The sequence below is a fragment of the Elephantulus edwardii genome, unplaced genomic scaffold (assembly GCF_000299155.1).
Source record: "Elephantulus edwardii isolate Elephantulus edwardi_28Jun2011 unplaced genomic scaffold, EleEdw1.0 scaffold00165, whole genome shotgun sequence".
In the NCBI taxonomy this organism is placed as follows: Eukaryota; Metazoa; Chordata; class Mammalia; order Macroscelidea; family Macroscelididae; genus Elephantulus; species Elephantulus edwardii.
The window spans coordinates 5,573,926-5,586,325 of NW_006399915.1; the positions used below are offsets into that span (position 1 = coordinate 5,573,926).

Below are 12,400 nucleotides of genomic sequence, written 5' to 3' on the forward strand. Positions count from 1 at the left end.
TATGTATATATACACACACATATATGTATTAATATGCATTGATTAATTAAGTAATAAGAAAATTCCAGCACACTGGGCAAATACCACACATGTACACAAACCAATCCTCTTCTTAGAGACCACTCTTGGTCAGGGGGCTTATTGTGGCACCTTCCATGTCTTCCATGCTATCTATTCTCACCCCTTGAGTGAATGTATGTGTGTGTATGAATATATATGAGTGTGTGTGAATGTATATGTTGGGGTGTGTGTGTGTGTGTGTGTATATATATATAATTTACAATTACTTGATATGCATCAGAGAGCTGGACTAAGGATGACAGAAGAATTGATGCCTTCAAGTTGTGGTGCTGGAGAAGAGTCTTGAACATACCATGGATGGATAAGAAAACAAACAAGTCTATCTTGGAGAGGGTAAAACCAAGTTTCTCCTTGAACTTTGGGCACATGGCCAGGAGAGATCAGTCCTTGGAGACGACATCATGCTCAGAAGGGTGGAGGGACAGAACAGGAGAGGAAGACCCTGAATGTGATGCATTGATTATAGTGACTACCACAATGAGGGTAGGTGTGTTGAAGTAGCTGAGACTGGCTCAGGACAGGGCAGGTTTCAGAGCTGCTGTACATAGGGTCTCTATGGGTCTCAGGTGACTCAATGGCACATAAGAACAGCAACAACACTGTGAAACTTCTAGTAACCTATACAGCAGAGTTCTGAATTGGAACAACCAGAATAACAATTTCTTGCCCCTCAGTTGCCTCCCAGAAACTAATTAACATTGTAGATGTAGTTTGCTAATTATTTTAGTAATCATCATCCTGAGAAGTCTCACTGGAGGCCTCTGGCCTGCCTCTGTGAAGTCTTCTTGACTAATGTAATGCTCTGTCTCTTTCCTAGGAATGCTGAATATGTTCAGAATCAGCAGTGCACTGCTTAAAATCTATTCCCAAATCATTTTTATGCAGTTTACCTCAACTCCAAGAGCTACATGTAAATGTTGTGAGGCCTGGAGTCATAACTAGATTGGACTAGTAAGAGTTTCTTAGCTTCTAGAGATTCTTAGCCTGAGGTCCTCAGGTTACAAGGAGGCTGTACAGAGAGAATTTAAGAATCTGGAATCTCTGATGTGGGGAAAATACCTTTTGTTTGTGTGAACCTCGAATCAGGGAACTCTGGTGTCCTAGGGGGTATGGAGTTGTGCTGCCAACTCAAAGGCATGCAGTTCAAATCCACCAGGTGCTCCACTGGAGAAAGATGGATAATCTCTCTTATGCTATAATCTCTGAAAGTCAGATAAGAGTTGGTTCTGACTTGACATCATAAAGCAATAACCAAAACCTCCAACTGGAAATTGGGCTGCCTATCAATATTAATCCTAACAGTTACTAACTTTGTCTTGTTGGAAATTACAGGTATTTCTGTAACAAAACATTTCAGTTACTGAAAATATTTTTAAATATCTTTGCATGCATTTTGAAGCTTATTAGACCCACAGACAGTGTTAGGTGATATAAGTAATTTAACTAGCATCTGCTAACTGGAAAGTTGGAGGTTCAAGTCTACCCAAAAGTGTCTTGGAAGAAAAGCCTGGAAATCTCCTTTCAGAAGTTCACCCATTGACAACCCAGTGACATATGCTTCTCTGACACCGGGTCATTAGGAGAGAGTCAACTCAACATCTCGGAAGGCGTACTTTCGTTTTTGGGGGTTTTGTACACCCACAACAAAATCTTATTATTCAATACATTAAATATGTTAATTTGTTGTAAGTTTAATACATTAATAACTATTTCAATATAATTGGTTTCCTGTGTCTCCTGACTATTGTACTAGTTCGTCATTTTACCACCCTTCTAAAGGAATTAATGGCAACAAAATAAAAGTTAATAATCCTTAAGCAAGACACATAGGCATTAAAAGCAGATGGAAGGAGTATACAGTCATTGTAACAAAAAGAATTGGCTGAAATAGAAGAATTTCAAGAAACAACATATGGGCATGAGGCAATGGTGATGAAGGAGGAAGTACAGGCTGCTCTGAAGGACTTGGCAAAAAAATAAAGCCCCAGGAATTGATAGAATACCAGTTGATGTATTTCAGCAAACAGATGCTGCCCTGCATGTGCTCACCAAATTGTGCCAAGAAGGAGGACAACTATTTGGCCAACTAACTGGAAAAGATCCAGATTTATTCCCATTCCAAAAAAAAAAAAGATGACCTGATAGACTGTGGAAATTACCATGCAATATCACTAATATCATACACCAGCAAACTCCTGATGAAGATTATCCAGAAAAGACTTGAACAGTATATTGACAAAGAACTACCAGAAATATAGGCTGGGTTTAAAAGAGGTCTTGGCTTTAGGAACATTATTGCCCATCTTAGATGGATCTTGGCAGAAAGCAGAGAGTGCCAGAAGAATGTCTATCTGTGTTTCATTGGCTATGCAAAGGCATTTGACTGTGTGGATCACAATAAATTGTGGCTAACCTTGAGGAAAATAGGAATCTCAGAGTACTTGATCGTGCTTATAAAAAAACCTACACTTGGACCAAGAAGCAGTCCTCAGAACAGAGCAAGGAAACTTACTGCATGGTTCAAAATCAGGAAAGGAGTGCATCAGGAATGCATCCTGTCCCCATACCTTTTCAATCTGTATGCAGAACAGATCATTCGGGAAGCGGGCCTTTATGAGGAGGAGTGTGGCATCAAGATTGGAGGGAGACTCATTAACAACCTATGATATTTAGATGACACAACCTCGCTTGCTTTAACTGAGGAGGACATGAAGCACTTGCTGCAAAAGTTCAAGGACTGTATTCTTCAATATGGATTGAAGCTCAACATCAAGAAGACAAAGATTCTCACCACTGGGCCAGTTGACAACACTATATTAGATGGAGAAGAGATTGAGGTTGTTAACAATTGCAGCTTGCTCGGATCCACAGTCAACACTTAACACTAGCAGTCACGAAATAAAAAGATAAATTGCATAAGCAAAATCTGCTGTCATCAACCTCTCCAGAGTGCTGAAGAGCAACAATGTCAGTCTAGATACAAGGTGTGCCTAATCTTCTCAACTGCTTACTATGCTTCAGAGAGTTGAACAATGACTAAGGATGACAGAAGAAGAATAGATGCCTTCAAGTTGTGGTACTGGAGAAGAGTCTTGAACATACCATGGACTGCTAAGAAAACAAATGGGTCTGTCTTGGAGAGGGTGAAGCCAAGTCTTTCATTGGAGGCTAGGATTTTGAAGCTCTACCTCACTTACTTTGGACACATAGCCAGGAAAGATCAGTCCTAAGAGAAGGACATCATGCTCAGAAGGGTGGATGGACAGTACAGGAGAGGGAGACCCTGGATGAGCTGGATTGATACAGTAACAGGTAATAAGGGTTAGTGTGTCATTGTTAGTGAGACTGGCTCAGGACAGAGAAGGGTTCAGAGCTGCTGTCCATAGGGTCACGATACATCACAAGTGACTCAATGGCATATAAAAAGATAGCATAGTATGACAGGTTTAGAAGCAGGAGTGGCATCCACTTCCTAAATAACATGCTTCTGGAAACTCTATGAACTTGGATAAATGTCAGTAGTTGTAGAGGGGCTTCAAGCCTTTTGTTCATAGGGTCACTATGAGTCATACTCAATTGGAAGTCAATCAACAACACAACACAGTTGAATTTTCTCCCCCCATTTTCAAATCCTTATGTGTGATTATATTTGTTTGCTTTTCTTCCCCACCAGCAGTCTCAAGCTAAGGAGTTAGCATTCCACTCTTTCACGAATTGCTCTCTGTTTTCTGTTTTTTACATTTCAGGTTCTTATCTTCTACCACTGTCCCTTCTATAAGGAATACCCCTTCTTGTGGCCAGGAAAGAAGATCCCAGCACCTTGGGCAAACACCACAAGTGTGCGCAAACTACTCCTCTTCTTGGAGACCACCCTGGGTGAGCGGGCCCCTTATGGCACCTTCCATGTCTCCCAAGCTATTCTCACCCCAAGAGTGAAGACTATCGCCCGCGGCCTGGTGGGCGGCCTCAAGAACACTCTGGTTCACAGGTAAGGATTTGCTTTCTTCTCACAAGCATCCAGCATCTTTTCCTAAATAGATACCTTTGAGGTGGCTTCCATTAGTAGTGACCAAAGGATGTCTAAATACATTATTAAGATGTATATATTATGCCACAGGTTTTCCCAAATTTTGATGCTACAGCAAAGCACCATCCGCCAACATCAAGCCTGGTTATTTCTGACACATAATGAAATTGTGTTCTTGTCCCTGCCCTCCCAGATTGGAGTTTCATTTAAGAAACATCAGATGCAGCCCTCTGTGCTAAATATTGGGAGCTCTGATGGCCTAGTGAGTAAGGAATTGTGCTGACGCTCTAATGGCAAGTGGTTCAAATCCAGCAGAGTTCCTCAAAGAAAGATGGGCCGTCTTCTCCTGTGTAATTTACACCCCTGACAACCTGCTGGAGGCTCAGCTAGGAGTCAGTTGTTGAATTGTGCTCGATATCGAGATTTAAAGCTAGCCCATCATGAATTTAGGGTATCTTTTTCTTTACCTAGTGACATCAAGTTCTAAGAAGCAACTTTAGATGCCACCTACTATGCCGTATCTTTCAGTACTTCCTAAGAGCAGAATCAAATGTAACTGTACAATAAAGACAAGAAAAGCTCCACTTATTTTGAATTAGATTATGTTTTGTATCCTGGAAACCAATTAATTAATAAATACTATCAAGAAAAAGATTGAGTTATGCATATGTATATATGCATTTACATTGTGGGTGTCTATGTGCAAGTACATATCTATATATCTGTATCTATATCTATATAGAAATAAAATGTTATTACTACATTCCTATAACAGTGCACCGCTTGATATCCAAGCTCAGAAACCTGGTAAATGTGGGGGCTGTTGTTAGGCGCCATCGAGTCACAGTGACCTTATGAATAACAGATCTGAACCCTGTCCTAGCCTATGCCTTCCTTACCATCTGTACATACCTGAGCCCAGTCTGTGTGTCAGTCCTTCTCACTGAGGTCATCCTCTCTTTCATTGACCATCTTTCCAAGCATGACCTCTCTTTCCAAGGAACAGCCTCTTAACAACACGTCCAAAATATGTGAGACAAAACTTCACCATCCTTGCTTCTAAGGAGCAAAACTATTTACAAGGATCGGATTGGTTCCTGAGTTCCTGGGGGGATCACAAGAAGTTTAGCTATGAATGGAAGGCCACATTTTCGATGAATCTATTTAGTTCTGTGTTTGAATAGCATGAGTTCAGATTACAGGAATTCAGCTAGCAGAAAACACAGTGGATGGTAGTTAGGAGTCAGAATTGACTCAACAGCTCTGGATTTGAGCTTCTTACCCTCACAGAACTTAGAGCCTAGTTGTTCTTGTTGTTGTTATGTGCCATCGAGTCACTTGCGACTCATAGCGACCCTATGTACAAGAGCCCTAAATGCCATTCTATCCTGTGCCAACCTAGCCATCTCAAACGCATTCATTCCCACCACTCCACTCACAGAATGGGTCCTTCTCCTGGGCCGTCCCTCCTCTCTCCCAAACATGATGTCCCTCTCCAATGACCAGTCCCTCCTTGTAACATGCCCAAAGTATGTCAGACGAAGCTTCAAAATCCTTGACTCCAGGGAACACTCTGGCTTCACTCTCTCCAGGACAAACCTGTTTGTTCTCCTAGCAATTCATGGTACATTCAGCACTCTTCTCCACCACCACAGCTCAAAGGCATCAATTCTCTTTCTGTCATCCCTATTCACTTTCCAACTCTCTGACACATAGCACCTAATTGCGAAGACTATAGCCTGGATCAGGCACACCTTTGTCTCCAGCCTGATGTCATTGCTCAGCAGCAGCACTCTTGAGAGGTCCCTCACAACTGACTTTCCTAATGCAATTCGTCTCCTGATTTCCTGGCTCCTATTACCAAGAGTGTTGACTGTGGAGCCAAGTAAACTAAAACTGTTAACTATCTCAAATCTCTTCACCATCCATAATGATGCTGCCAATTGGCCCAGTGGTTAGAATCTCTGTCTTCTTGATGTTAAGCTTCAATCCATATTGAAGACTGCAGTCCTTAACCTTCTAAAGCAAGCACTTCAAGTCCTCCTCAGTTTCGGCGAGCAGGGTTGTGCCATCTGCATAACGCAGGTTGTTGATGATTCTTCCACCAATCCTGATGCCACATCCCTCCTCGTACAGCCCAATGTCTCGGATGATCTGTTCCTGACGGACCTCCTTCTTGATTTTGAACCCTCCAGTGTCTCTCTGTTCTGTTCTGACGAGTCTAGTAGGAAAAACAAATAAGTAAATTTCTATATAGCAATGTGGAAAAAAATTATTAAGTATACGTGCAGAGAACTGTGCTAATAGAGAAAATAAAATATTTAAAAATAAGTTATGACTGTGTACTATATTCTGAGTAGAAAATATTTTTCTCACAAGTGATTTCATTTGAGTCTTAAATCCATTGGGCTTGTAGAAGGCACATGGTCTCAAACACATTATTGTCCCGATCTGAACCTCAGTGAGGTTAAGTGACCCAATTCTACATAGCCAGTAAGGAGCAGTAAAAAAGCCTCACATTCTAGACCTGTGATTGGCAAACTACTGCTCTTTTCTTTATTCAGCACTGACTCAGATACAGTAGTTTTCTGTACCCTGTTCCTTTTAGATCTAAAGGCCTGAAATTGTCTTACTGCAACTTCAGACTAGTCAGATCTTTGTGGTTACAACTGTTAAGTTTACAGTAATTTTTTTTCTTCTTCTTATTTGTAAAAGCCCGGAACGTTAACCTGGCTGAATGAGAAGCACAAGAGGTTTTTTTCTCTTTATTAATAATGATGGCCCCATACAGCCAAAGCCAGGGTTTTCTCAAATACAGTCCTCACCTGCTGGGAGCAAAGAGAAGTCTTTGAGATGTGAGCAATGTTTTGGCACCATTTCCCCTGTAGGTCACAAGAATATTATAGGTATGTGTCACGCCCATCAACTGAACAGGAAATGCAGTTCAGGCCAAGAGCGTGTCCCTGGATGCCAGCACAATGTGCAGCTGTTATTCCCCATTGGCTATGGAATAAGCATAGGAAGCCTTGTGGTGCCAACATGAAGCACTTGGCTACTAATCAAAGCGTCAGCGGTTTAAGCCCACCCAGGAGAGAAGGATCTGCTAATCTCTTTCCGTAAAGATTACAGCCCAACCACTGCTGAACTTTCTACTAAAGGACATCTTAGATAGATCCTGATAAAAAGGGAGAAAGATGTGGAAGAGGACTTCAGAGTTTTAAAGGATTCAGATTTACTAGCTCTACTGAGGCTGGGGAGAGTCCTCAAGACCATTGTCCTGAGTTATTCTTCAAACATTGGATCATTGGACATTGCTGTTGTTGTTATGTGCCATTGAGTCACTGGCGACCCATAGTGACCCTATGTATAGCAGCTCTGAAGCCTGCCCTGTCCTGAGTCATGACATTACCTTAACTATATAACACTTTAACTCAAAAAATAAAGATTGTCATCCATGAATACTGTACTCTTTTAAAAAATTAACAGCCAGGTAGAAAGCAGTGGTTTTTTAAAAGCATCATCAAAGGAATTTAAATCAATGCTAATGAGACAACTAGACCAGTAATAATAAGAATGTTGACCCAATATGAAGAACATAACCAGTGTCATTGATCATTAGGTCTAGAAACTGTTGAATGGCAACAAAATTTTTCTGTGTATATTTTCACCAAAACCAAAATATTTTTTGAAAAAATTTTTATACACAGGGGAGCTCTGGTGGCCTAGTGGCAAGAAGCTGCACTGCAATCCCAGAGATATGCGGTTCAAATCCACCAGAAGCTCTGCCGGAGCAGGAGGGGCAGTCGCCTCCTGTACAAGTCAGATCTGATTTGACGGTACATACACACAAATAATATAATAAAATAAAAACAAATTAAAAAATTATTATACACAAGAAAATCCTGTGGAGCAATTTCTGTCCAGTCCCATCAAGTAGCAATGAGCTGAGCTCAACCTGACAGCACCAAACACCAACCTGGAACAATAACGCCATACAGCATATCATAAAACTAACCGAGGAAGGGTGAGGGAAATTGGAAGACTCTGGTGTGAGAAACAATGTATTCAAATTTTGTAAATAAACTAGTATAATAAAAAAACAAAAACAAACAAACCCAGGAAGCCAACCATTTCAACAAGGGCCTTTCCCTGACCACCAGCACCCCTAGGGTCATTCCTCACTGATAAACACTTGGGGTTCTTTTGAACTGCTCCTTGGCACAATCAGCTCAAGCCAGATAAAAAGAGATGATCTCCTTTCTGGCAAATAAGAGAGATCTTTTCTCAGAAGAGACTTAACCCCTGACCTCTTGGTTTACACATTAGTCCTGAGGTTTTGTTCAACCTTGGCTTATCAACCGAGAAGGAAATCTTGAAAAACATAAAGCCATCTGTCCAGGCGTATACTGGGTGTCCCCTCTCGATTTATAAAGAACTTAGTGAATCAAGCCCTGTTTTCAGAGCAAGGCTAAAGGTTAAAGGACGTTTATGACCTACTGTGTGTGGTTCAGTCTCTTTATGCAGCAAGTGCCAGGAATTAAGGAAATCAATTGACTCTTCAGTGGCTCTGCATTTCCCATTCTTATAAGTAACCCTAGTTATTTGATCCTTGCTTTTCAAAAGGTTAACATATGCAACTTGGAGCAGACCCAGAGCTCTTTGTCACATAAACCACAACCACATACCTCCAGGTCATTTCTCTGTCTCCTCTGGGATCTTCAGTTTGGACACTTGGAATTAATTGGCTGTGTAGCCTCCAGATATTGAAACTTCAATTCCTTATCATAACCAGAAGATGGCGCCTCTGTCTCATACTTAAATACAGCCCAGGGCTTTTTAAAAGGTTCATTTAATCCTGAATAGGAGAGATTCCCTCCTACTGTGTTCTTCTTAGGTGCCTCTTCCCCATCTCCAAAGCAAGACTGTATTTGCAGCCCCTTATTCTTAGCCAACAGCATTTTGGCTGTTTTCTAAGCAGCAGAATTTGAAGGCCTTATGGAAGATTCTTCCTTCTCTTTTTTTTTTTTAATTTTTTTTATTTTATTTTATTATTTTTATGTGCGTGTACCGTCAAATCAGATCTGACTGGTACAGGAAGAGATTGCCCCTCCTTCCCCGGCAGAGCATCTGGTGGATTCGAACCGTGCACCTCTGGGATTGTAGTTGCAGCTTCTTGCCACTAGGCCACCAGAGCTCCCCTTCTTCGTTCTCTTTAAGTATCTCTACTTTACCATGTCTTCTTTGGTATCACACATATGTTGTTAGCTTGCTCCTGCTTCATGGTGATCTCAGGACACTAGGATTTGAACAATAGGATCAAATATGTGATCCATAGCATTTTTACTGACTGATTTTCAGAAGTAGATATCTAATTTTTTCTTCTAAGTATGTCGTTGTCCAGAAACTTCCCTTTAACCTGCTTGTAGCAACACATAAGCAAGCTTCCACTGGTAAGTGATGGCTGCATTTGAAGTGCAAAGGCTAGGAATCAAACATGAGTCTCTTGCATGAAGATCAGATTTAGACAAACCCAAAATCCATTGTCAGTTCATGGTATTCTCTTGGGAGGCAAAGAACTATCCCTTATGGTTTTCTTGGCTGTAATCTTTAGGGAAACAAATTGTCAGCCATTTCTTCCATGGTGCTTCTGTTTAGTAAATGAGGACAAACTAATTGTGTTTACCCAAAGACTGAATTTGTTATTGTTGTTGACTCCAACTCAGGGGTCCTTTAAGACAGAGTAGAACCTAATCCATTCCTCCGGTACTCTCTGCTTTCAGCCAAGATCGATCTAACATTAGCTATAATATCTCTAGTACCACAGCCTCTTCTAAACAGAGCCTGAACAGTTCTCTGTTGATGTGCTGTTCCAGTCATTTTTTGATCATTTTCAGCAGAATCTTGCTTGCATGTGATATTAATGATACTGTTCGATAATTTCTGCACTCTGTTAGGTCACCTTTCTTTGGAATGGGAACAAATATAGATCTTTTCCAGTCAGTCGGCCAGGTCTGCCAGATTTCTTGGCACAACATGGTGAGCACATTTAGGGAAGGATCTGTTAGTTGAAATATGTCAGTTGGTATGCCATAAATTCCTGGGACCTTGTTTTTTCCAATTCTTGGCTGAAAGCAGAGAATACCGGAGGAGTGTCTATCTGTGTTTTATTGACTGTGCAAAGGCATTAACTGTGTGGATCACAACAAACTGTGGCTGACTCTGAGAAGAACGGGAATCTCAGAACACTTGATTTGTACTTAAGTGAAACCTATACTTCCACCAGGAGGCAGTCGTCAGAACAGAGCAAGGAAACACTTCATGGTTCAAAATCCAGAAGGGTGTACACCAGGGACACATTCTATCTCCGTATCTTTTCAATCTATATGCAGAACATATCATCTGGGAGGCTGGGCTCTATGAAGAGGAATGTGGCATCAGGATTGGATGAAGAGTCATCAACAATATGTGTTATGAAGATGACACAACTCTGCTTCCTAGAACTGAGGAGGACCTGAAGCAATTGCTGCAGAAGGTCAAGGACTGAAGGCTACAATAAGGATTGAAGCTCACCATCAAGAAAACAAAGATTCTCACCATTGGACTGAATGCAACATCATGATGGAAGGTGAAGAGATTGAGATTGTTAACAGCTTTAGTTTGCTTGGCTCCACAATCAACATTCTTGGCACTAGCAGCCAGGAAATCAAATGACATATTACATTGGGAAAGTCGGCTGTCAAGGACATCTCCAGAGTACTGAAAAGCAACAGTGTCAGTCTGGCAACTAAGGAGTGCCTGATTCAGGCCATAATCTTTGCAATTACTTGCTATGTGTCAGAAAGCTGGACAATGACTAGGGATACTAGAAAAGGAATTAATGCCTTTGAGTTGTGGTCCTGGAAAAGAGTATTGAATATATCATAGACTTCCAGGAGAACAAACAGGTTTGTCCTAGAGAGGATGTAACCAGGCTGCTTCCTTGGAGGCAAGGATTATGAAGTTTCATCTGATATACCTTGGGCATGTCCAGAAGGGATCAGTACTTAGAGAGGGATGGCATGCTTGGAAGGCTGGAGGAACAGCGCAAGAGAGAAAGACTTTCAATTAAATGTATTGATTCAATGACTGGGGCAATGACGGTAGGTATGTCAGAAACTTTGAGGTTGGCACAGGACTGAGCAGGGTTTAGAGCTATTGTACATAGTGTTGTTATGAATCCCAAGTGACTCGATTGCACATAACAACAAACAATAGAACCTAATCCATAGGGTTTCCTAGGCTGAAATCTTTATGGAACCCGTTTGCCAGCTCTTTTCTTCCATGGAGCAGCTGATAGGTTTGAACTCCTGGCCCGTCAGTGAGCTGCAAACACTTCACCATTGAGCCACCATGTCTTTTAATTTAAAGAAAAAAAGGCTATAGAAGGTAAGTACTATTAAGATCCCAATTTTATAGAGGAAGAAACTAAGGCACAGAGAAATTCATTATTGTCAAGGTCAAATTGAGGTTACTGAGTCTTTTGGAATTCAGTTGAAAATGTAAGTAACTCTAAATGGGAAGTTTATTAAGTCATTAGCAGCAGTTAATATGGACTGTGAATTAGTTTATGGGATTTGTTTTAAACAGTAGCTGATCATAGAATGCACTGAGTGAGGAAGGAGACCCAGGGCCAATTACAATTGTCATATTGAAAAGAGGAGAAAGAGCAGAAGGTCCCCAGCCTTCTAGGGGGTGTCTGGAAGAAGAATGAGAAGTGAGATGGAACTTGTAAGAAACGAGAGTGAAGGCAAAAAGGAAGGTAGACAAAGGCAATGAAGGAGAATGTAACCAAAAGAAGAAAAAGAACAATTAGGATAAGCTTGCAGACTTCTAGTTTGGGACTAGAACAGATTCTTCCCAATTAATCCTCAATTTCTTAACCTAAGGAAGCCCTAGTGTATCTTCCTTAAAGCTTTCCCCAAATATTAGGTTGTTGTTGTTATGTGCCATTGAGTCGCCTGCGACTCATAGCGACCCTATGGACAACAGCCCTAAACGCTGCTCTGTCCTGTGCCAGTCGCACTGTCTCTGACACTCCCATCACAATTATCGCAGTCACTGAATCAATCCACCTCATAGAGGGCCTTCCTCTCCTGCACTGTCCCTCCGCCCTCCCAAGCATGATGTCCCTCTCCATGGACCGGTCTCTCCTCACAACATATCCAAAGTATGTTAGACGGAGCCTCAGAATCCTTGCCTCCAAGGAGCCACCCGGTTTAACTCTTTCCAGGACAAATCTGTTTGTTTTCCTAG

The 12,400-nt window shown here is 41.4% G+C and overlaps 1 protein-coding gene across 1 annotated transcript in view; it reads left to right on the forward strand.

Moving 5' to 3' along the window:
* PLCXD2 (phosphatidylinositol-specific phospholipase C, X domain containing 2) overlaps nt 1-12,400 on the forward strand; it is a 117,625-nt gene that overhangs the window by 86,759 nt on the left and 18,466 nt on the right. The window contains exon 3 of the mRNA XM_006895339.1: nt 3,828-4,069. Coding sequence (XP_006895401.1) covers nt 3,828-4,069 — 242 coding nt within the window. The remainder of the gene's footprint in view (nt 1-3,827; nt 4,070-12,400) is intronic.